The following is a 26,026-nucleotide window of genomic DNA, read 5'->3' on the forward strand; positions in this document are numbered from 1 at the left end:
TGGAAAAACTGTGCATGCGCGGAAATTTGAATGGGCTGTGCAGCCCGAGAAAGGGGCGGATCACCCAAAGGGAACATTGGCTAGCACCATTTATTATCCCAGTACCAGAGGTGATGATGAGTGCCAGTTTCTGCATAGGTCTGAATTACAGATCAATGGCCTTAAGATCAAGTCTAAGCCTTTATTTTTAAAAAATGAAATCAATTTATATATATTTTAAATAGATAAAGATTATTAATTTCAGGGAAAACAATTTCTACAATATTTCGATAATTATACAGTGATGCTTTAAAAAAATTACTATACAAATAAAACAATGCAGAAAAGAAAACGCATATACACAAAGCTGACACTTTAGGATCGCTCTTGTTATATATTACTTGAAAGAAGCGGACAGTTTCCTGCCTCTCCCCTTAGATGAGGTGCATCGTCAAATGGGACTGGCATTGCACCCTTTTCAAGAAAAGCATGATTCAATCAGGCAGAGTCAGCATGGTTTTATGAAAGGGAAATCATGTTTGACAAATTTGCTGGAGTTCTTTGAGGATGTAATGAGCAGTGTAATAAGGAGGAACCAGTGGATGTGGTGTATTTGGACTTCCAGAAGGCATTCGATAAGGTGCCACATAAAAGGCTATTGCACAAGATAAAATTTCATGGGGTTGGGGCTAATATATTAGCATGGATAGAGGATTGACTAACTAACAGAACAGAGAGTGGATAAATGCTTCATTTTCCAGTTGACAAAAACTAGTGGGGTGCTGCAAGGATTGGCGCTGGGTCCTCAACTATTTACAATCTACATTAACAAGTTGGATGAAGGGACCAAGTATAATGAACTAAGTTTGCTGATGATACAAAGATGGGTGGCGAAGCAAATTATGAGGAGGACACAAACAATCTGCAAAGGGATATAGACAGGCTAAGTGAGTGGGCAAAAATTTGGCAATGGAGCATAATGTGGGAAAATGTGAGGTTATCCACTTTGGCAGAAAAAATAGAAAAGAAAGTTATAATTTAAATGGAGAAAAATTGCAAAGTGCTGCAGTACAGAGGGTCCTGGGGGTCATTGTGTATGAAACACAAAATGTTAGTATGCAGGTACAGCAAGTAATCAGGAAGGCAAATGGAATGTTGGCCTTTATTGCAAGGGGGATAGAGTATAAAAGCAGAGAAGTCCTGCCACAACTGTACAGGGTATTGGCGAGGCCACACCTGGGAGTACTGCGTACAGATTTGATATCCGTATTCAAGGAAGGATACACTTGCATTGGAAGCTGTTTAGAGAAGGTTCACTAGGTTGATTCCGGAGATGAGGAGGTTGACTTACAAAGATATGTTGAGTAGGGGGTTGGGCCTATACACATTGGAGTTCAGAAGAATGAGGGGTGATTGTATCGAAACATCTAAGATAATGAGGGGGCTCAACAAGGTGGATGCAGAGAGAATATTTCCACTCATAGGGGAAACTAAAACTAGGGGACATCGTCTCAGAATAAGGGACCGCCCATTTAAAACTGAGATGAAGAGGAATTTCATCTCTGGAATTCTCTGCCCTAGAGAGCTGTGGAGGCTGGGTCATTGACTATATTTAAGGCGGAGATAGACAGATTTTTGAGTGATAAGGGAATGAAGGGTTATGGGGAGCGGGCAGGGAGGAGCTGAGTCCATGATCAGATCAGCCATGATCTTATTGAATGGTGGAGCAGGCTCGAGGGGCCAGGTGGCCTATTCCTGCTCCTATTTCTTATGTTCTTATGCTCTTTAGCGCACAGTGAAGTGGGGCCAAGTATGTTTTACCACAGAATATGCAGTCTGTTGCACACTTCCTTCTTTTGCTGTTCTTGCAGAATGTTAAGAAACTAATCAGATAACTCTACTCCACCTCATTACTTACACCATATAACAATGTCATAATCTTCGTATGCAGCTGTGAGGAACTCATGCAGGTACGGCCTCATTAGTTCAGGTCCACTCTCAGCGCAGGATCTGTGGTCTTAAATCAAAGTTAACAAAGTCAGCAGACCCCATGAAGCACTCGGATTTAAGAAAGAACTTGCATGTATATAGCATCTTTCACAACCTCAGGACGTCCCAAAGCGCTTCACAGCCAAAAGCTTCACTTTTGAAGTGTAGTCACTGTTGTGATGTGGAAAACGCGGCAGGCAATTTGTGTACAGCAAGCTTCCGCAAAGAGCAATGAAATAAATGACCAGATAACCTGCTTTGGTAATGTGGGCCGAGAGATAAATATTGTCCCAGGACACCAGAGAAAACTTATCCGCACTTCTTCAAATACTGCCTTGCGATTTTTTATGTCCACTTGAGGGAGCAGATGGGGCCTCAGTTGAACGTCTCATCCAAAAGACGATACCTCCGAAGTCCTTCCTCTTGACTCGCAACTGTGCTGGCGGTTGGTGGGACGGCACCTTGGAGTGCAGTGCCGTCTCCCGCCAGTCTCGCATGCCGCAAGGCGTGGATGGTGGCGGTCTGCTCACGCATCTCCCGGATCATCTGCTGCATATCCTCCGATATGCGAGCGGACATCAGGGACATGTTCCCCGTGAACACACCAAACGCCCGGAGGAGCTCCGACTTATCGTGACACTCTCCATGCACAGTCTGGTCATGCCCTCAATTCGATCTGCCAATGGCAGCGTGTGCTGACCTCACTGATTCGACCTCCGTGGGGTCGGCTTGAGCACTAATATACGCCTCGGAGTCACCGGCTGCAAGCCGCTTGGTCCCGCTACTTCTTCTATCGAAGATGACGATGACGAAGTGGCCCGCAGGTACGACTTGCAGTTGGATGCAAGGGTGTTCCACCTCCCTTTCCATAACATTCTCCTCCTCTGGTTCAGGTTCCGAGGTGTCTGCCTCCTCTGCACCCATGGTGATGACCACCTGCACGTTGACAGGTGCAGGTGTGGCCTCCCTGTGTTGTGCCATCGGAGTTATGGGACCTGGAAAACACAATTGAGCTTACTAGAACATAAGGGATTCTTGCACTGCGCTGGCATACGTAGGACGAGCAGCACTACTACAGTAAATGTGACCGAGAAACGTTATATTAATGCATCATATGGTAGTACATCTATGTGGAATTCACTGCCCCAGAGAGCTGTGGAGGCTGGATCAGTCGCAGAGACACATAATGATAAGGGAGTGAAGGTTTATGGGGAGTGGGCAGAGAAGTGGAGCTGAGCCCTATATCAGATCAGCAATGATCTTATCAAATGGCGGAGCAGGCTCGAGGGGCCAGTTGGCCTGCTCTTATATCTTATGTTGTTAACCTGAGAATAGGACAGAAGCTGCATGCCGAACATGACATAATTCGCATATGAATTGCCATTACATTACTTTGAATAAACACTGCTTTACACATTACTCATGTGACACAAGGTCGGTCAGTAAGCTGAGCTGGGCAGGGCCGCCTCCTGTGCACCTGCACTCAGCTCGATTCTTAGATATCTTCCTCTACAAACGTGACAAGAGCATGGCATAAGCTAATTGACTAGGTAATATCATGGAAAGATACCAGTTACCAACGTCATATGCTAAAAGGATTTGGATCCACAATTGATGCACGGTTATAACAAAGATCGTGTTTAGGATCGAATGCTTGACACAAACATCTCGATAACAATCTCCATTGAAGGGCCCCAGGGGGTGATGAGAATCAGGGTAGCTCATGAACTCGTCAATGACAGGAGCTAATGTCCCAAAGTGTCCCAGGGCAGACAGTGAGCCAGGGCAGTCCAGGCTGGCTCACTGTGTAAGTGACAGCAGCCAGAAAGACTGACACAGTCTGGGTAAAGGTGATTGGACACCTCAGTGCTCAGTCGTGCTCCATCCACCAACGTAACCCAAAATGAGATGGTGCCAAAATAAGACTTAAAAAAGGCGCAGGTTCCGAGCCCTGTCCAGATCTTAGCAGGGAATATATGCAAAAATAACCAGCTTAATTTCAATCCGGGAGATTTAAATATTACGTGGATCAATACAATTTAAAATCTATTTCATACTTACTTTTGCCAAAGCAACCAGTCTCTTCCAGCGCTTGTGGCACTGGTCGGACTCCCTTGCCTCATGGGATGCCGACGAGACCATGTCGGCGATCGCGCCCCAAATCTTCCTGAAGGCCCGGGGTGGAGGTTTCTCACGCCCACCCTGGGTTAATTGGGTCCACCAGGAGTGCACCTCCTGGACGAGGGCCGTGTTAGAGAAGGGTTTGTCCCTCTTCCTTCCCTCCACATCCTGGTCACTCTCCGCCAACTCGTGCTCCAGGTTAGACATATTTTATGATTATGATATAACTATTAATCTCCTCTCCTCGCTTTCTCTCATAGTCTCTCTCTCTCTCTATTTCTCTTCCTTGGCTCTCCTCTTTCTTTCTTTCTTTCTTTCTCTCTCTCTCTCTTCTCTCTCTCTGCCTTCTGCGCATGCGTGGATGACCCGACCTCCCGAATCGCGAGAAAACTTGTTTGCAAAAAAAAAATGCATGCGCAGAAGGCCGTTGCTAGGGAAGCCTTGCCTTACACATCGCTAAGGCCCGATCCACATCACTGAGCTATCGCCGGGAAAAGAAAACTAAAATGTAGCAATCTGAAAAATGGGCGATGTTCCAGCGATCCTGAAAGCTGAAACATCGCTAAGGCTGGAACATCGCCCATTTTTTGGGCCCTAGTGATCAGAGTGGAAAGTCTCACCCATAAAATATGCAGGAAGAAATGTGTCATAAAAGCAAAAGCATGCTGCTGTAGAATATTACTCAAGTCTCCATTGTTACAAAAGGACTTGCAAATATAGAGCTTTGTCATGCATCTCGCCCAGAACACTAGAGCTCCCTGCTGCTCTTCGAATAGTGCTACAGAGTCGTTACTGTCCAACTGAACCACCAGCAACAGGCAGGCAGTAGCTCCATTTAGTGTCATAGAATATCAGCATTAGAGTGTCAGCCTGGATCATGTGCTGAAGTAATGGAGTGGGGCTCAAGCCCACAACCTTCTGACTCAGTGGCAAATGTATTAGCCCTCTGGTACATTGCCTACAAGTGTTTCAGGTAAACACTGACAATGGGGGTCAGCAGTCTGTTTAACTGTACAATACACTATAACAGAGATGAATCCTGACCTCAACCGACATCCATGCATGCACTTGCTTTCCACCAGTATTCACTGAATGACAATCAGGAGCAGGACTCACAGCCAATGAACCTTGCTGACTAGGAAGATACCCAGCCTCTACTAAATTATCTGACCTCGGGTAAGTTTGCAGTAGAGATGCTCGGCTGTGCTTAGTCTTTCCAGGCAAGGAAAGGTAATAATGCTATTTTTTTTTTTAAAACTGCCAGAGCAGAGTTCCTGCTTCACATCACTAGGCAGTGAGGCCTGAGAGAAATAACCAGCTTAATTTCAATCCAGGAGATTTAATTATTACCTGAGGCCTGAGGGAGGACCCTCCCCCCCACACTCCCTCCATTTCTAATCTGAACCTATTGCTGGCATGATGGAGAATAGCCACTTGGTCAACCTGGTCTGATTTTGATTGTCTGAGGTGGTCAGAGAGGAATTTTCCAGCATTTTTCTTCCCTTATTGGCCCTGGGCATTTTGCCGCTTGCAAGAGATTACATGAATGCAGAATGGGACGAGAGGAGGAAGTTGTCTAGTTGTGATGCACCAGCCATCTGTGGGTCAGGCTTGATGGACCAGAGGGTCTTTTCTTGCTCGTCCTTTTCGTATATTTGTAGGAGGTGCTAGAGGACCATTGCAGCTCATGGCAAAGTGCACTGATGTAGATTATATCTGCAGGTGAGCAGCAGTTAAGATGAGGAAACTGAAAGAGGGAAAATCTTGAGGAATGAGATAGAGCAAAGCATCAGTCAATGAACTGCCCGCTATTTTCTATTAACCCTTTGCGAACCAGAGGTCAGACGATTAAAAGTTATATACAACAAACCAATGTCCTGTACAATGGTCTATCTTTACTTTCATTAGAAATTTACAGATATTACATGAAAAATTATACATGCTTTTTGAAAGCTGGAAAAATCACATTGCTGAAATGATTAGTCAGCTTAATTTCAAATTCAAGCTGCGACGGTAAGCTAATTTACAGTCAGTGTACCATTTTTAAAGTGGACAAGTGCACTTACCAAATAACGTGTAGTCGACATCTAAAACTAGCAGCTTTTTCCCTTCCCGAGGTTGGTTTAGCATCTCTACTTTGTAATCTTTTACTCTGCGTGCGATTTTGGCCAAGTTCTCTTCCCTAGCATAAAATAAATAAGAGAATAATTACTGCTAATTCCACCAAAAGCCACAGGACGTTGCCAGTAAGTTTATTGTACATAATCTCCTACCTAATTGGGGTTTATTATGGTTAAGAAACCTTCGCCGAAAGGAATAGGATCTTAATATATCTCCCTTCCCCAGAGCCATTGGTCTATGCTAATTGACACACGCCACGGTCAACAGAGGCAGGGTCTCTGCTGCCACCGTTGGCCGGGAGGACTAGAAGAAGCTGGCAAAAACGAACTGAGTGGCGCACAAGCCGACGCAGGACACACCCGCTGTGGGGTGTAGACAACCACGGGGCGGCAGGTACATTCTCTCGAACATTGACTTGCAAGCTGGTAAATTACCAACAGAAACAGCATAATCAAGCAATTTTTATATTAAAGTTGGCAGGGGAACTGGATGGTGCAGTGTGTTACACGCTGCACATTCACGCCTGGGTTCAAATCCAGCCCAGAGTGATGGGACAAATTTGGACAGCCTCAATCCAGATTCAAGTGGGCACCTGCCCACAACACAAAGACGCCTCGAACCTGGCGCTCACTGGCAAGTACACACAGAGGCGCCACGGGAAGGCTGGCATGGGAAATGGACAAACTTGTGCAATAGGGTTACTTTTTCTCGAGTTGGGCTGAGGCACATTGTTGGGGTCACGCATGAACATACATAATTTGACTGGTAAACATCAGATCAAGAGGTCAACGTGAAAATAAACAGGGGCTAATGATTCTGATTAAATGGCAAGAGTTCCCCTCCCACTCCCTCCGCACCCGTTCAGTCAACATAACCCAATGTGTGTGTGTCCATTTAGCAGATAAAAGACTTTCACTGGATGTATTTTTTAAAACGCTATGCTCACCTGAAAGAAAGCATCTAGCATTGAAGATTCCTAGTAATTCATCGTAATCATTTTCTTTAAACATTTAAATAGGAAAGATTGATCTTATTAGTATGCTGGTATCGATACACCATTGGAAAAAGGACACTTAAATCAATACACTTTACTGCTGGTATGCTCTGCTTCTTATGCAATACTTTTAATTCATCATCTTAAACTGTCTGGACCGCTACTGACACCAGTGCCAAGCTACAACCTTCACTCGACTGATATTGCATAGTTGAAAATGCTCTCTCCAGACATGACATAGTTTGGAAGGGCACAATCTGTAATTGTACTGTTGTGTATTTTCTACTATTCAAGTGGATACTGTAGGTATATTGCACACATCCACCATTACACTTCATGGAAATTCTAGTGAAAATGCTGACCAGCATTAGCTAAAACCAACAGAGACACTGACTGCCAGGATGGGACCATTGCCCAGACAAGTTAATAAAAATGCAGTACCTGTTCTCTACTTCTATAACGTCCTCCTCAATATCAAAGTCATTGATAACATCGTCATTATCGGGGGGCGGTGCCAGTACTTCCTCCTGAGTGGGGGGGGGGTGGGTGGGAAGAAACGTATATTTAAACAGGCAAACAAAAACAAATACCAAGAGGAATACTGCAACCTATATATTCAAAAAGCTTCAAATGTTGTCCTCCCCTTGTGCAGCTGGATAAAGTTTGTGTAGTTCATATCCACCCGGGTCACTGCCATTGGGTATTGTGCTCAGGATGACAGACTCAGAATGGCCTCCCTGCCAGCAGTTTCCAAAGGTGCCCACACTCTCCATGGCAGGAGAACAACAATGAAGCAGCAACTATTCACCAGACGCCCGTTTCCAGATTACTAACTCGGGTGGCTTTCACCCAAGAGCAGTAACCACGCACAAATAGTGTTATTTAAAGCTTTTTAAACAGGATAGTGGTGTAATACTAACATACACATGACCATCAGTATCCCCTCAATCTGGTAAAAACTGTGCAGAGCATTAAGTTCAGCTGAGCAATTGTAAGGATGATGTATTAGGTTACTGCACAAGATAGAGTTCATGGAGTTGAAGGTAATATATTAGCCGGGATAGAGAATTGGCTAACTAACAGAAAACAGAGAGTCGGGATAAATGGGTCATTTTCCGGTTGGCAAATGTTAATGAGTGGTGTGCTAGGGTCTCAATTATTTACAATCTATATTCATGACTTCGATGAAGGGATCGAATGTAATGTAGGCAAGTTTGCTGATGATACAAAGATGGGTGGGAAAGCAAGTTGTGAGGAGGACATAAAGAACCTGCAAAGGGATATAGACAGACAATTTGGCAGATTGAGTACAATGTCGGAAAGTGTGAGGTTATCCACTGTGGCAGGAAAAATAACAAAGCAAATTATTTAAATGGAGAGAGATTACAAAATGCTGCAGTACAGAGGGACCTGGGGGTCCTTGTGCATGAAACACAAAAAGTTAGTGCAGGTACAGCAAGTAATCAGGAAGGCAAATGGAATGTTGACCTTTATTGTAAGGGGGATGGAGTATAAAAGCAGATAAGTCCTGCTACAACTATACAGGGTATTGGTAAGACCACACCTAGAGTACTGTGTACACTATTGGTCTCCGTATTTAAGGAAGGATAGACTTACATTGGAGGCAGTTCAGAGAAGGTTCACTACGTTGATTCTGGAGATGAGGGGGTTGACTTATGAAGATAGGTTGAATAGGTTGGGCCTATACACATTAGAGTTCAGAAGAATGAGAGGTGATCTTATAAGATACCGAGGGGGCTCGACAAGGTAGATGCAGAGAAGATGTTTCCACTTGTGGAAGAATCTACAACTAGGGGGCATAGTTTAAGAATAAGCGGTCGTCCTTTTTGATCTAAGAGAAGAGAAGGAATTTCTTCTCTCAGAAGGTTGAAAATCTGTGGAATTCTCTGCCCCAGAGAGCTGTGGGGTCATTGAATATATTTAAGGCGGAGATAAACAGATTTTTGAACGATAAGGAAGTGAAGGGTTATGGGGAGCGGGCAGGGAAGTGGAGCCCATGATCAGATCAGCCATGATCTTATTAAATGGAATGGCGTAGCAGGCTCGAGGGGCCAAATGGCCTACTTCTTCTCCTATTTCTTATTTTCTTATTACAACTTCTATCGAAGAGATTTAGATATATACAAGGCCACAAGTTATAGTGCTCTGATGACCAAGTGGGTGAAGGCACGGCCTCACATGATATGGAGCCATACAAGCCAGCAAGGGCCCAGTCTCCAATTTCTGGTCTATGCTGAGTTATCTGATCTCAGCCAAAACAACAGCTGTGGTCCCAAAGTTGCTGAAGGTGGAGTGAAGAGGGGAATTAACCAGAGTTCCCACTCACAATTGCTATTCAGTGACTGCCTCCCCTACCACACACGCACCGCTGGAAAGTGCATTTATTTGGACATGGGGCGGGAACAAGATCAGTTTGGATGCAATGTCAGTGTTAAGGATTATACTCTGCTAACTCGAGATTATTCCAAATTCGTAACTTTCATGTGGGCGCGGTGGGGTCCCAACAAGCTGTAAACTCTGTCGGGTAATTATTTTCAACCTATGGGAACTATTCCTGGAAATCTGAAATATAAACAGAAAATGCTGGAAAACACTCAGCAGATCAGGCAGCATCTGTGGGAACAGAAACAGAGTTAACGTTTCAGATTGATGCAAGGTCCTGAAACGTTAAATCTGTTTCATTCACCACAGATGCTGCCTGAGTTGCTGAGTGTTTCCAGCATTTTCTGTTTTTATTCCAAACACTAGATTTTTGCCACACTTCCTACAGCTGATTAGCCCAACACTCACTGACTAGGCTCACACACGAAGACTGATACTTAGGCAAGGTGCCCAGTGCCTTCAGGGAAGAAAATACACCAAAAAAAAGGAGAAACACAGGCATCATCGAACAGGAATGCATTATTCACAAAGAATATCCAAAGTAAGTTCCTCACAGAAGGGACTGTGCAAACTATTAACAAAGCTATAAATCAGCATAAACATACATTAATACACAAAGCATCCGACAATAAAGTGTTGTACCACAGGTTCTAACAAACAATTCCCCACGTGGAAAGTCCTGATGTCTGAGGTGCCTTCTGAGGGCACCAGGCAGAAGTAGGACTCATCCCCTGCAGGGAGGGGAATGAGAAAAAAAGTTCAGCATCTGAATAATCCCAGGTTGCTTTCTCTTTGCGGTTAGATCAAAATTGGCACTGGCTGGGATCTGGCAACTGATATCTGCTTACCCATTCAGCCAGGCAATAGTGCACAACAGGGTCTCCGATAGCTCGGCTGCAATGCCTCCGATAGCGGAATAGGCTGTCAACATTCACTAATTTGACTCTCACATGAAAAGCATTAAAAAAGCCACTTTATCCCTGGTGACTCCCCTGGTGTAGACCTTAACAGTTATGCAACAGATGACATAGCCCCTGGTATTATCCCCAAATCGGTACCAAATTTGCTTCTCTCACCCAGGCAGGATTTGGGTTATTAGCTTTGCACCCCTGAGTGAGGAAGGTGCAGAATCAGCCAGCATTTCTACTCTCATTGGCTAGTCAATGATTCCAATTGGAAAGTGTGCTTTTGTAGATTTCGGGGACAGGAACAGAAAATCAGAGAGAGTTACAACACAGAAACAGGCCACTCATAGAATCATACAGCAGCGAAGGCCGCCATTCGGCCCATCGTGTCTGTGCCAGCTCTTTGAAAGAGCTATCCAATTACCCTGCTCTTTTGTCATAGTCCTGCAATTTTCCCCCCTTTAAAGTAATTTAAACCCATATAAACAACTTTTATTTATATAGGGCCTTTAATGTAGTAAAACGTCCCAAGGCGCTTCATAGTAATGTTACAAGACAAAATTTGACATCGAGCCACACAAGAAATTACGGCAGCTTGGTCAAAGAGGTAGGTTTTAAGGAGCGTCTTAAAGGAGGAAAGAGAGGCAGAGGTTTAGGGAGGGAGTTTCAGAGCTTAGGGGCCAAAGTACAGCATTTATAAACACTTTCCACTTTTCATTTCATGTTTCCTTCACCAAACGAACATTTCAGAAATTTCCAACTAACAACATGACCCTAAAATAAAAACATTCAGGGGCTCCCCCAGTTCATGTTAGCTTGAATATACTGTCCGCTTAAGAAGAAAAAATGAGCGGAGATAAAATTCCACTCTACAAGTGGTCCCAAACAAAATAACCCACACAACTGAAAGTATTTCCCTGATTAAATTATCCAACTGTGGATGGAAGATTATTTATGGAGCCAACGGTTCAAATCGTCTAGTCTGCGTCAGTATTTTTCTCCACCTAGTCTACTCTCATTCTCTTGATCATTCTTCATACCTTACAATATTAATTTTCAAGCAATAATCTCATTTTCTTTGTAAATTAATTTATGAACTCTGCTTTAACATTAGCTTGTGGCAAAGAATTTCACGTTCTAACTAACTTCTGTGAAAACATGTTTTCTATCTTCCCCTTTAATTCTTATATTGATTACCTTAAATTATGCCCTCTCATTAATGTCTGACTTACGAGCAGAAACAATCTATCACTATTTATCTGATCACAACCCTTCCTAATTTGAAAGACCTGTATTAAATTACTCCTAACCTTCTCAGTTCTAATGTAAAGAACCTCTAACTTCTCGAGTCACTCTCTACAACCGTTACCCCTAGTCCCTGGCAATACCCGAGCAATCCAGCCGAGCCGGAGGAAATCAAGCTAAGTGTTTAATTTAAACTTTATTAAATGTCATCAACTTTAAAGTTAAATTAATCAGAGTAACTAATTAGTTTTAAATCAAGCTAAATCCATCTACTAAATACAATCTAAACCTCAAGTGGGTGCGAGTTCGAGACAGTCCGACACACAAGGTAGGTAGAGGAATATCTGAACAGTTTTCTCCAGAGTAGTCATACCTCAGAGAAGAGAGGAGGGTGGGAGGGGGTGTGGCGAGAAGCAGAATAGAAACATGGTAGTTACAGGGAATTCATTAGGCATCCTCTGCAGTCACGAACGAGAGTCCCGAAGGGCACATTGCCTACCAGAGTAAGAGATATAATATGCAGCTGGAAATGGAGGGGGAAGATCCAGTTGTCATGAATCATGTGGAACAAATGACATAGGAAATGGGGCAGAGGTCCTGCTGAGGGAGTATCAGGAGTTAGGAGTTAAGTTAAAAAGCAGGAATTTGAGGATAATAATCTCAGGATTATTACCTGAGCCACATGCAAACTGGCACAGGAACTAACAGATTAGGAAAGTAAACATGTGGCTGAAGGATTAGTGTGGGAAAGAGGGGTTCCATTGCATGGGACACTGGGACCAGTACTGGGATAGGAAGGAGTTGCATCACTCCGACGGGCTGTACCAAAACCGGGCTGCGTACAAGGCCCTCGCTGAAAGGATAAATAGGGAGGTCGAAAGGACCATAAACCAATATGGTGGTGGGGGAAGGGGAGAGCTTAGGCAGAAATAAAAATAAAAGTGAAAATAACCTAAAGAAAAAGGGATGAAAGCCAAGTCCAGATCATCAAAGGTGTTAAAGGAAAGTTGAATCTTCAGGTTCAGAAAAAAATATACTCCTGCTCCTATTTCTTATGTTCTAACAAAAGAACTGATCAAAATACAATAGGAGTAATGAAAAACAAGGAGTGTGATGAGCTAAAATGTGTGAGCAAGACAGCATCAGGGCAACATAGGCTCGGCTCAACTGAGCAAAGAAGAGTTCTATACACTCATGCATGTAGCAAAAGGAATGAAACAAGGGAATTAGAAGTGCAAATTCAGCTTAAAGGGTAGTGGCATCACTGAGACCTGGCTATAAGTTGGGCATGACTGGGTGATAAATAAACCACGTTATAAGGTCTTTAGAAAGGACAGGAAATTGGAAAAAAAGTAGCAATTTTGATAAAGGACACTAATACAGCATTAGAAAGAGGGGATATCAGTATGAGTGAGCAGGCATTACAAACTCTCTCGTTAGAATTGAAGAATAGAAAAAGATGCAGGACTTTGATGGGAGTTGTCTATAGGCCTCCTGATAGCAGTGATAATGTAGCAGGATGCATAAACATGGAGATCAGAGAACGAGTGGTTATAATGGGAGACTTTAATTTTTATAGACTGGGAGAAGCAAAACAGCTCGAGTCCCAAAGCCAGCAAATGTCTTAAGTGTATTCAAAACAGTTTCTGGAGCAATATGTTATTGAGCCAACAAGAGAACAGGCCACATTAGATTTATTGATGAGTAATTAACCTGAATTATTCAACAATCTAATGGTATTAGAAAATCTAGCTAATAGTGACCAGAACACGATTGAAACTGGTATTTGATTGGAGAGGTAGAAGGGTGAGTCACAAACTAAGGTTTTAAATGTAGGTAATTTAGAGGCAGAAATTGTACACTGGGCAGAAATATTAACAGATTAAACTAGAGCTGAACATTGGGAGGTGTTCAAAGAAGTATTTGTAGAATATAAGACCTGTACAAGCCCCTAAAGAGCAAGAGCTCCACTTGTGTAATGAAACAATCTTAGTCAACGAAAGAAGTGATAGATAGTATGAAACTACAAGAGCTGATATAAATGCAAAGAATAGTGGCGATCCCTTGGATTAGGAGAACTATAAAGAACAGCAAATGGATACAAAGACAGTAGTAAGAGTTTCAAAAAGGGACTAGGAGGAAAAATTTAAGAGAGATATCAAGGACAACACTAAAGGTTTTGACAAGTATATTAAAGAGGGTGGCTAAGAGTAATGTGGGACCTTTAAAGATAGACACAGGCATTAGTGTAATTGAAAATAAGGAAATGGCAGACTTGCTAAACACTTGCTTTGGATCGGTCTTCACAGTACAGGATGAGGATAAAGTACCAGAGATACTAGGAAAAATAAAAATAAATCAAGGGGACGAACTTAATACAAGTTAAAAAATGGTCATGGAGAAAATAACAAGACTAAAAATAGACAAATCTCTGGGACCTGATAATTTCCATCTCAGGGAATTAGAAGAAGTAGGTGAGGAAATTGTAGATGCACTAGTTATAATCTTTGAAAACTTTCTTGATTCGGAAATTGTTCCCTTTAATTGGAAAATTGTAAATGGCACTCCATTATTTATTGGGTATGGGAGCATAGTGGCTATCTTTTCGAAATGTAGAAGATCATGAGGGGGCTTGACAAGGTGGATGTTTCCACCGATGGGGGAGACTAGAACTAGAGAGCATGATCTTAGAATAAGGGGCCGTCCATTTAAAACAGAGATAAGGAGAAATTTCTTCTCTCAGAGGGTTGTTAATCTGTGGAAGCTGGGACAGTGAATAAATTTAAGACAGAAATAGGCAGTTTCTTAAACGATAAGGGGATAAGGAGTTATGGGGAGCAGGCAGGGAAGTGGAGCTGAGTCCATGATTGGATCAGCCATGATCTTATTAAATGGCGGAGTAGGCGTGAGGGGCCGTATGGCCTACTCCTGCTCCTATTTCTTATGTTCTTATGTTACAGGACTAGTAATCCAGAGGCCTGGACTATTGATCTGGAGACATGAGTTCAAATCCCACCAGGGCAGCAAGGGAGTTAAAATTCAATTAAATAAATCTGGAATTAAATGCTAGTATCAGTAATGGTGACCATGAAACTACTGGATTGTTGTAAAAACCTATCTGGTTTACTAATGTCCTTGGGGGAAGGAAATCTGCCACCCTTACCCGGTCTGGCCTATATATGACTCCAGACCCACATGTGGTTTACTCTTAACTGCCCTCTAAAATGGCCTAGCAAACCACTAAGGTGTATCAAGAAGGCAGCTCACCACCACCTTGCTGGCAATGCCCACATCCCATGAATGAATAAATATAAATTTAAGAAGGGTAGGAGAGATAAACTAGGAAATCATAGGTCTATTAGTCCAACGTCTGTTGGGAAAGTTAATAGAATCTGTTATTAGGAACCGAATGACTGAACACTTGGACAAATATGACCAGCATGAATTTGTAAAGGGCAAGACAAATCTAGTTGAATTTTTTGAGGAGCTAACTGATGTGGTAGATAAAGGAATGTCTATTGATGTTATTTATATAGATTTCCAGAAGGCATTTAATTAGGTTCCACCTAAGCCACTTAACAAAAATGAGAGCACATGGAATTGGAGGCAACATTTGACATGAGTAGGGTGTTGGTTAGGTGGTAGGAGAAAGAGAATAGGGATCATGGATATTTATTCAAATTGAGATGATGTGGACCCCCCCCCCCCCCCCACAGGGATCTGTACTGTGGCCTCAGCTTTTCACTAGATGTAGAAATGACTTAGATGAAGGAATAGTGTAGATGGGAGCAGAAAGTTGCAACGGTAACATTGATAGATTAAGTGAGTGGGCAAAACTGTGGCAGATGGAGTTCAGTGTGGGGAAGTTTGAAGTCATCCACTTTGGACCTAGGAAAGTTAGATGAGTATTTGGTGAGAAGCTAGGAACTGTGGATGAACAGAGATTTAGGGATCGAAGTACAGAAATCACTAAAAGCAGGGCATTTCCAGCAACATGAACCATATTACTTCTAACTCTCCTATTATTGGCCAAAGGAACCGACTTTCATTGGTAACGGTTCCCAGCTAATGCCTTCTCATTGGTTACTGCTGAAGCTGTCCCTGTCATCCAGTGGGCAACTTTGGTCCCACATGCAGCAGCTGCCCGCTACCTGCCCCCCACCTCCAGCCTCAATAAACCTCCCCTTGGGGCCTTAGCAATGGCCCCAGCATGCACCATCCATCCAGATCTGTCAGTGAAAGGAAAGACCTCTCGCAGCTATTTCTAGGTTACTTTGCTGAAGAACGTGCTAGCTAGCATTTAACATCCGCAGAAAACTGTGCAAAACAAAGCTTTTGTTTTAACTGTTTAAAGATTCTGGTACGGAAAGAAATGAGTTAGTCAGTGCTTGAACTATGCAGCAGATCTGGTGATTCTTGGGTGAAGAAAAGGCTGATTAACATTTCAGAGTGAAACCCAGAATGAGTTCTAACAAAACACATCCAGCCAAAGCATTGAGCAGTCTTTTCCTTAACCAGAACCTGCCAGTGCTATTGCATACATGCAGCAAATTCATTCTTAATTTCAGATTTTGGACATATCCATCCTTTTTGAAACAAACATATACATGTTAGTCACTACAGTTTTTGTTAGTCAATTGTGTTTGGATCTGATCCCTACCAGGCACTCTTCCCTACTGCCCATCATCATAATCTTAGTATTTGGTTTCAGTTTAAGCACGCCCAGCTTAACGTCATCTTCTGCAGCTTTACCTGTAAACAGAGAGAAGAGGAATCAGCTCAGATTCATTACAAAGCTAGCGATTAACAAAATGGAGCATACTTGACTTTATCTGTACTGCTATGGCCTTCTGAGCTTTTCCCGGGTGATCCTCCTGAACGCCAAACATGCCACCCTGCGAGGTCATCCTCCCTCAGTAAGTTTCTCATAAAGCCCCCTACTCCAGCTCAATCTTTCCCAATGCCTCAATACTGTGGAACATCTTGCCTCTCCCTTCCTCTTACAATCTGTGGGCTGTTAAAATGCAAATTTGGTGTCATCCAATCACAACTCTCCTATTCTTATTTTTATGCTCTCATCCAAGCCCCTGATGTTAATGTTCGGGACAGGATCGATGATTAATAAACTCCCTCTATGCTGCCTCAACAAGGTGCCTTATCCTCAATCTCCATGCTTGATATCTTCTTTGAGCGAGACTACCAATTCACTTAAGCTGTCAAATTAGGAGCAGTTCTCTATGGTGAGCCCATTCAAATGAGACCAAGAAAACTCATTTCACGGAGAGCCCTTACAGTCAGAAGTCAGAGGAGACTTGCAGGTCATTAGCCTGGTCTGGATTTAAAACCAATAGGTAAAAAGACAGTGTCTAACCCACTATGCCAGCAACTTCCTACCCTCCTGCTCTTTTTAAATCTTGATGCTGTTAAGCAGCATGAATCTGGGCCTTCCAGTGCCTTGACCAATTGAACACAATTTCTCATAAAGGGTGCCCCATTATTCCAAATGAACGGTGTACAGAGCTGAAGGCACGACGTGTTCGTGGGACGCAGCAATTGATCACTTTGCAGTTTTTGAGCTGCAAGCTTTAGAAGATGTCTTCAGAGATGAAGAATGGAAGAACCACCATACCCAATGGAGATTCAACCCCATTAGTGAAGGGGTGGGGGGAAAGCTGGCAGGAAATAAAGATGGAAAAAAATGTCTGAAATTCTGTGCTATTGCAGGAGTGTCCAATTGTCTTTGTCAGCCACTCAGGGCCACATATAAAGTTTAACGCCCGTTAATTGTATTTACTTCAAGCTGTGGATGCAAACTGATCTTGGTGTTCTGATTTAAGATTTATCCACCAACAAGGCAACAAAAAGAAACTCCATTTCCAAACATCCAAATAGGACATACCAGCGAGTAAAAAACATAAGCGCAAATAGGACCGAGTTGTCTGGGGTTTGTAAGCCACATATCGCCCATGCTCCAGAGTTTGTGCACTGCTGTGCTATTGGAACACAATTTCAATTGAATCACTGATCATGTTTTAGAATCTTTTGATCATTTTTCCAGAAAGGTTTTGGGGGAAAAACATAGACCTTTAATCGTTGTGTTTGATAGCATAGTACATTCACTCAAGCTTGGGCTGGATTTTCAGCTTTCGAGATTTTTCAGCGAAAACGCAAGCAATCAGTGAAAATTAACATTTTCGCTGCGCTAATGTTTTAAGACCTAACTTTCAGCCTTTGGGCATCGCAAAGTGAGGCATTGCACAAGTGTTCTCGGCGCAAAAAAGCGATCCTTTCCAACTTTAGTGCAGAGCCGGGAGCACTGCGAGAAGGGCCTTGGGAGGGGGAAAAAAATTCCCCAAAACATTTACAAGACCCTTAACTAAGTAATCGCTGCAAAAAAATTTAAAAATAAAAACTTTAACTTACCTTTTCTGCAGGTTTTCTGACTTACTGCTGCTGACAGGGCTGCACCGACGGGTTTGACCTGTCGCTATTCTGTGTGCGGTGTACGGGTCGGGAGAGTGCTGAAACCTGATAGCAAACGCAATCGGAGTCGTTGCACATCGGCCACTTCTCCCCGGCGGTGCTTGGAAACGCCATCACAAACAGGTACCCGAGGATCCTGCCCGGGCTTTTGCTGCAGAGGGTCAAATCGTGGTGAAAACCCAGTCGCAAACCTCTCGAAAATCTGGCCCAAGATTTTTAAACGAGGCTCGGAGACAATAGCTAATGAGCTGGCCTTGATATTATTTGTCTATAGACTGTGAATAATAAGCAACTTAGTAGTTTGTCTCGGTAATTGCCAAGACCTCAGACCCATTGTGTTGGAACCACTGGTTCACAGGTACTAAGCAGGGGATCTGGCAGACCTTTCCTTTCTGACTGTGCAAAGCTAGAATCAAAACTGAGACACAGGCAGTCAATCAGATTTCTGAAACAGAATGGTACAAGGTAGCCAGGCATAGGTTGCAAGAAGCTTGGAATGTAGGAGAGAGCAAACATAAATCATTTTACTTTAAGTTAAGCTAGATGACCTGTTGATGTGAGGAATGCGTAGTGTATCCATTATTACACAAAGATAAGTTGTAATGATGAATTAAGTGAGTCTGATCACAATTGTTGAATTAAGTGAGTTCTTGTCTCGCTGTGAAATAAAGCAGCTTATTGATTCGTATCATACCTCACCAACTGTTCAGAGAGATCGAACAGGTAATTGTACAAAAGACATGATTATCTAGTTTAGGTCACAAAGGGGTCAAAATATCATGTACGAGCCAACTCTCAAAAGTAAGACGCTCACATCGTTCAAGAGAGCAAGTAGAATACTGTGTGCAGTTCTGATCACCACATTACAAGAAAGATGTGATTGCACTACAGAAGGTACAGAGATTTACGAGGATGTTGCCCGGACTGGAGAATTTTAGCTATGAGGAAAGATTGGATAGGCTGGAGTTGTTTTCTTTGGAACAGAGTAGACTGAGTGAAGACCTTATTGAGGTGTATAAAATTATGAGGAACCTAGATAGAGTGGATAGAAAGGACCTATTTCCCTTAGCAGAGGAGTCAACAACCTGGGGGCATAAATTTAAAGTAATTGGTAGAAAGATTAAAGGGAATTTGAGGGGAAATTTCTTCACCCAGACAGTGGTGGGAGGGTTGGAACTCACTGCCTGAAAGGGTGGTAGAGACAGAAACCCTCACCACATTTAAGTAGTACTTGGATATGCACTTGAAGTGCCATAACCTACCGGACTACGGACCAAGAGCTGGAAAGTGGGATTAGGCTGGATAGCTTTGTCGGCTGGCGCGGACACGGTGGGCCGAAATGGCCTCCTTCCGTGCTGTAAATTTCTATGATTATATTTTAAAGTGATGCAACTGACAGTTCAAACTGTCACAGAAGCATCCAGTCGTACCCCGGTAACTGCCCCGAAAGGAAGTGGAGTGTGGGAAATTGCACTCCACTTCCATTGAGGGGTGGTAAGGTCAATTCTGCGGCAGGAGCAGGACTTCCACGCTGGGGGCTAAAATTCCCTGCCCAAGAAGGTTACTGCCCCCAAGATGGGAGCCTGTGTGGGGAGGCAGAGGGAAGATGAGGGCGGGGGATGGAGGGGAGAGTGGTGGAGGTGGGGGGGTGGAGAAACCCAGGGCAGGGGACAGGAGGGGCCACATTGCAGCGAAGGTCTGGGGGGGGGTGTAGTGTGTTGGAGGGGCAGGCCTGGGGGCTCTGTGCCTCGGTGCGGGGAGTGGGGTGGACGGGTTGACTGCGCAGATGGCGGTTGGTGGATGTGGTGTGGTTGGCGTCGCGGGGGCGTGGCTCCAGGGGCTCGACATCCGGGGGTGTTTGGCATTTGGGAAGGATTCTGACAGGACAGGGCTGGTTGGGTGCGGGGGGAGTGTTCCTGGTGTTGGGTGGTACCGGAGCCGGGGGGGGGTGGCAGGCTCTTGGGATGGGGGGGGTGGGCTGTTTGGGGCTGGGATTGGGAGAGACTTCTTCACTCGGGGAGTTGTTGGCCTGTGGGGTTCCCTGCCTCGGAGAGTTGTTGATGCCAGTTCATTGGGTGTGTTCAGGAGGGAGTTGGATGTGGTTCTCGCGGCTGGGGGGTTCGGGGAGGTATGGGGGGGGGGGGGGGGGGGGATGTGCTGGGGTGGGTGATCAGCCATGATCTTGTTGAATGGCGATGCAGGCTCGAAGGGCCGAATGGCCTACTCCTGCACCTATTTTCTATGTTTCTATGAACCTGAAAAGATATCTACGAAAGATCTTGATTTGTAATATCACTACTTTGCTCTGAAACTCATACTTCACTGCACATTACAGAAACAGCAAACGGTAATGGAATAAGTGGATAATATACTTGATCAGAGGGCAATCCCAACATAAACCACTTCTCATTCACAGCCATTGATTAGAACTCAATATCAAATGCTCTCCAATTATTATTGTTTTAATAAAAGGAAGGCTCCACAATACCTCTGAAAATCGAGTGCTTCACACCGACCATCTCACAAAAAAGGTTTTATTCTCCGCTGGCTTTCGGTAATTTATGTTTTTGCTGTCCTTTGTCTCACATTCCCTGAAACCTTTTGCCCCTTTCACTCTGCAGTGATGCTTTCCAATTTATTCCCAACTCGAATTGGAACAAACTCGGGTTAGGCTTAGGAAGCATTTGTTAAAAGCTGGATTCACTCAACATTGACAACGTTTGCATTCTACCAGAGCTGAATCCAGCTGCACTTGAACGTAAACACGCACAAACACTACCTTTGATTTTCAGGCCGAGTAACTTCTGGCGTTCCGGAAGCACCCCGGTTAGAGTTTTAATCGTCTCCTTCAAGTCCAGCACCGTATCCTCTTCTGTCAGTTTTGTCACTGGATATTCCTGCCCACTCCACTTTATTATAATTGATATGGACATCCTCACAGGCAAGGTTAAGCTTTACTATAGAATGAATAAAAAAAAGTTAAAAATATTAATTTGAGCGCATCAAAATTTTCATTCTAAATTCTGAAATGCATTTCAAAGACTATTATGCAGTAAAAATAAAAACGAGCTGTTCAAAGAAAATATATCATAGAACTTCGAATATCTGGAAGAACTTTTGTGGAGCCAGGGCCTGGTTTTGCATAAACCAACCAAATACAACTGAGTGTTTCTAATGTTTCATGGACTCTGGATAAGTGGATGCCCTATACTTCTGGGTCTGTTCCATAAAAACTTAATCTTAAACCAATATATAATTGTATATGTCCACTGTAAACAGATACATTGCTCGAGAACTTGTAGCACAGCGATTATATTGAGCATCTCTACTGAGGGTGGAAGGGCAAAGATGTGATTCCACACATCATTCCAGAATTGGGTACGGTAGCTCGACCAGCTCTGTTGAGCGGGCCACATTGTCCCCATGCCCGACACAAGACTCCCAAAGCAAGTGCTCGACTCAGAACTCCTACACGGCAGACAGTCCCCAGGTGGGCAGAGGAAACGTTTTAAGGACACCCTCAAAGCCTCCTTGATAAAAGTGCAACATCCCCACCGACACCTGGGAATCCCTGGCCAAAGACCGCCCTAAGTGGAGGAAGAGCATCCGGGAGGGTGCTGAGCACCTCGAGTCTCGTCGCCGAGAGCATGCAGAAAACAAGCGCAGGCAGCGAAAGGAGCGCACGGCAAACCAGACTCCCCACCCACCCTTTCCTCCAATGACTATCTGTCCCACCTGTGACAGAGACTGTAATTCCCGTATTGGACTGTACAGCCAACTGAGAACTCACTTTTAGAGTGGAAGCAAATTTTCCTCGATTTCGAGGGACTGCCTATGATAACGATGGTCGCATAATAGTTAAATTACTAGACGAGTAATGCAGAGGCCTGGACTAATAATCTAGAGAACGCAAGTTCAAATCCCATTATGGCAGTTTGAAAATTCAGATTAAACCATCTAGAAACAAAAATAAATCTGGTGCCAGTAAAAGTGACATGATGTTGTCAGAATGATCTAAAAACCCAACTGGTTCACCGATATCCTTTGGTGATGAAAACCTGCCATTACCAATGAGGTTGACCATTAACTACACACTGAAGTGATCTAGTAAGCCACTCAGTTATATCAAACCATGACAAAGCAACATTGAGAGCACTTCGTACACAGACTGCAGTGGTTCAAGAAGTTGTTCCACCGCCATCTTCTCAAGGGCAACGAAGGATGGACAGCAATTGCCAGCAACGTTTACATCCCAAGAATTCATTTCTTCTTAAATTAATTGAAATTCACAACCTTACTACTCAATGTTTCTCAATGTGAATTGATCGCAGGATCGTGAAAACTAATCATTGATAATGGAATACATAGAGTTCCCTCGCAAAAAAGGAAATTCTAGGCCCATAGACCAAGGTAACAGGAAAAAGATTATTTCCCAATATTGGGTTCATTTAGCATACTCCAATACATAATTGGGATTGGTGGGGGTAGAAATTTGTTTCAAATTCTGTGCCATATTTAATTCGTTGCCTCAATCTGATCCCACGACTACCACAAGTGACAGCCTGTAATCAACAGGTCTTGTACACAGTAGAACCTCGGTAGATAATGGAAACCAGCAGATAATCGAGTGTCCCAATTTTGATCAAAAAAAATGGTACTGTACTACGCTTGGGACAAAGAATCAGAGTACACTGCAACGCGCTAACTGCATTTAATCATTCTTGGGCTGTGTGGTGCATTCATGACAGTCAGTGGGCTGTGCAATGAAGCTATGCCTTGTGAAAATTCTAGCATTTGAACAGAAGGGTGGGTAAGTGGAGAACAACTGGCTTTATCCAAATGTTCTTTGGGAAAAATGATTCTGCAACCGTACCCGCTGGCTACTTTTCTCCATTCATGTAGCGAAATGGCACACACAAACCATCACATCTTACTGAATTCCCAGTGATTTCCCAGAACATAAATGGTGAGATGAGCAGAAGTTAAAGACCATTTCTTTTTGCTACATCAGAGCTTTCAAAAGCATCCAAGCACCAATCTTCTTCCTGCTGCGCTTTTAAGTTATACGGTTCTGGTTTTTAAACACACAGGTTGAATCAAAGCGTAGCTACTTCTGGAACAATAGAATGTATTTACATTATCAGAGCACATGATGTAGCTTTACTTCACATTGATGCTATAATTGCAGTATAATTCTGGAGTTTGTCACGGTGTCAGCTGTGGTTCAGTGGGTAGCACTCTTGACCGAGTCAGAAAGTTGTGGGTTCAAGTCCCACTCCAGAGACTTCAGCACAAAAATCTAGGCTTGACACTCCAGCGCATTATTGAAGGAGCGCAACATTGCCAGAGGTGCCTTCTTTCAGATGAGCGTTAAACCAAGGCCTCCCCTTCTGTTTCAAAGAAGAGCAGGTTGGTTCTCCCCAGTGTCCGAGCCAGTATTTATCCCTCAATCAACATCATTGAAAAACAGATTAGTTGGTCATTCTCACATTACTGTTTGTGGGAGCTTTTTGTGCGCAAATTGGCTGCTGCGTTTCCCACATTACAACTATAATTCCAAAAAGTACTTAATTAGCTGGAAAGCACTTTGGAACGCCCCATGGTTGTGAAAGGCGCTATATAAATGCAAGTCTTTGAACCCAACCTATCTTCAGTGGAGTGAGACTCACTGGACAAGGACACCTAACTTCACTTTGCTTGGAATCAGGCCCATACCTGACTGGATTCACGATGCAACTGCTCAATTTGAAACTTGAAGCTGCAGTGTGCTTAAATACACATTTTACAACTGTACAGAAAACTTTGCTTCCCTCGCATACATAAACAGGACTCAAATCGGGGCCACATGAAATTGGATCTACTTATAAGTCAATGCTCCACAATTATGGTTGAGCTTGACTTGAATTGTCAGAAGCTACCATAGCTCAATCATTTATATCCATGTCCAGGGTCTCAAGCTCTCAAGCTTTCCCCATGCAGGGGATAGTGATTATATTTCAAAACTATTTAATTGAAACTTGTTTTTACACTTGCTTATAAACATACCAATCAGTGAGGTCCCTGGTCTGTGTTGATTTGCTCATTTTAGTCCAGCTAACACTGGGTGTTACAAATGTACCCCAGGACCTGACAGGACAGGGGTTGGGGGGATGGATGTATACGAAAATAGGAGCAGGAGTAAGCATTTCGGCTCTTCGAGCCTGCTCTGCAATTCAATTCTACTCAACTGCACCTTCCCGCTCTATCCCCATATCCCTTGATTACTATAGTATCAAAAAAAATTAATAAGAACACAAGGGAGAGAAAAATATGATCACTGTCCAGCAGTACTGCTGCGAAATTCACAGCTGTGGATGGTGGGCGAGGCCAGACTGGGTTTGTGTGTGACGCATCCGACAATTGAAAGACTTGTCCAACACTCTGCACTGGCTGATATATGAAGAATAGTACCCGGGAGAGGAGACAAGAGGCATATTGGTAGAATCTGCAGTATCCCTTAAAGTAAGTCACTCAGACACACTGCAATGATTCGCCTCCCAACAAAGTCAAGCTGAACCACATATCCACAGCATAACTAAAACCGCTTATTTCCACCTCCGTAACATTGCCCATCTCCGCCCTGCCTCAGCTCACTTGTTGCTGTGACCCTCATCCATGCCTTTGTTACCGCTAGACTTGACTAATCCAATGCAGTCCTGGCTGAGCTCCCACATTCTACCCTATGTAAACTTGAGGTCAGCCAAAACTAGCACCAAGTCCCGCTCACCCATCACCCCTGCGCTCGCTGTCCTACATTGGCTCCCAGTTAAGCAATGCCTCGATTTCAAAATTCTCATCCTCATTTACAAATCCCTCCATGGGATCGCCCCTCTCGATTTCTGTAACCTCCTTCAGCCCCACAACCCCCCCTCCATACGAGATATCTACACTCCTCAAATTCTGCCCCCTTGAGCATCCCTGATTATAAGCGCTCAACCATTGGTGGCTGTGCCTTCAGCTGTCAAGGCCCTAAGCTCTGAACTCCCTCCCTAAACCTCTCCGCTTCTCTATCTCTCTTTCCTCCTTTAAGATGCTTCTTAAAACCTACCTCTTTGACCAAGTTTCTGCCGTAATTTCTTCTTATCTGGCTCGGTGTAAAAACATTTTTTTGTCATAACACTTCTATGGAGTGCCATGAAATATTTTACTAAGTTAAAGGCGCTATATAAATGCATGTTGTTGCTGTTGAATCAAAATTTTATCAATGTACTGAGGCTTGTAAGTCTGCACATGCTCAAACCCTGATGCACTACTCTATTGGAAGATTACATAAAACCGTCCAAGTTTACAAAACTGAAAGCAGCCATTCGGTCCAATGTCCTAGTGCAACTCTGTCAGAATAATCCAAAACTAATTCCACTGCCCTCCTCTCTCCATGTAGTCCTGTATCATTCTGCAAATGTTTAGTGACTTTTGGAGCTGCTTCAACTATTCTCTGTGGCAATGCATTCCATGCTCCAACAACTCTGCATACATTTCTCCCAGCATCAATTTTAAATTAATGACCCTTCATTACTCAACCAGAGAAACAGCCTATTCCTATTCACTATCAAAACCCTTCTTAATTTTACAAACCTGTTAAATCTCCTCTTAGCTTCCTCTAGTCCAGTGGAAATACTCCCAATACCTCATATCTCTCTTCATAACTAGTTTATTTTCCCTGCTATTACCCTGGGGAATCTACACTGTATGCTTTCAATGGCTTTTATACACTTTCTATAATGAGGTGCCAAAACTGCACATAGTT

The 26,026-nt window shown here is 43.5% G+C and overlaps 1 protein-coding gene across 2 annotated transcripts in view; it reads right to left on the reverse strand.

Annotated features, from left to right (window-relative positions):
• ublcp1 (ubiquitin-like domain containing CTD phosphatase 1) overlaps window positions 1-26,026 on the reverse strand; it is a 41,694-nt gene that overhangs the window by 13,917 nt on the left and 1,751 nt on the right. For both annotated transcript variants that reach the window (XM_070878579.1, XM_070878578.1), the window contains exons 2-6: window positions 21,020-21,197; window positions 16,418-16,509; window positions 7,646-7,731; window positions 6,156-6,271; window positions 1,898-1,996 (exon numbers count right to left, since the gene is read on the reverse strand). In XM_070878579.1, coding sequence (XP_070734680.1) covers window positions 1,898-1,996; window positions 6,156-6,271; window positions 7,646-7,731; window positions 16,418-16,509; window positions 21,020-21,173 — 547 coding nt within the window. In that variant the 5' untranslated portion in view covers window positions 21,174-21,197. The remainder of the gene's footprint in view (window positions 1-1,897; window positions 1,997-6,155; window positions 6,272-7,645; window positions 7,732-16,417; window positions 16,510-21,019; window positions 21,198-26,026) is intronic.

The sequence above is a fragment of the Pristiophorus japonicus genome, chromosome 4 (assembly GCF_044704955.1).
Source record: "Pristiophorus japonicus isolate sPriJap1 chromosome 4, sPriJap1.hap1, whole genome shotgun sequence".
Classification (NCBI taxonomy): domain Eukaryota; kingdom Metazoa; phylum Chordata; class Chondrichthyes; family Pristiophoridae; genus Pristiophorus; species Pristiophorus japonicus.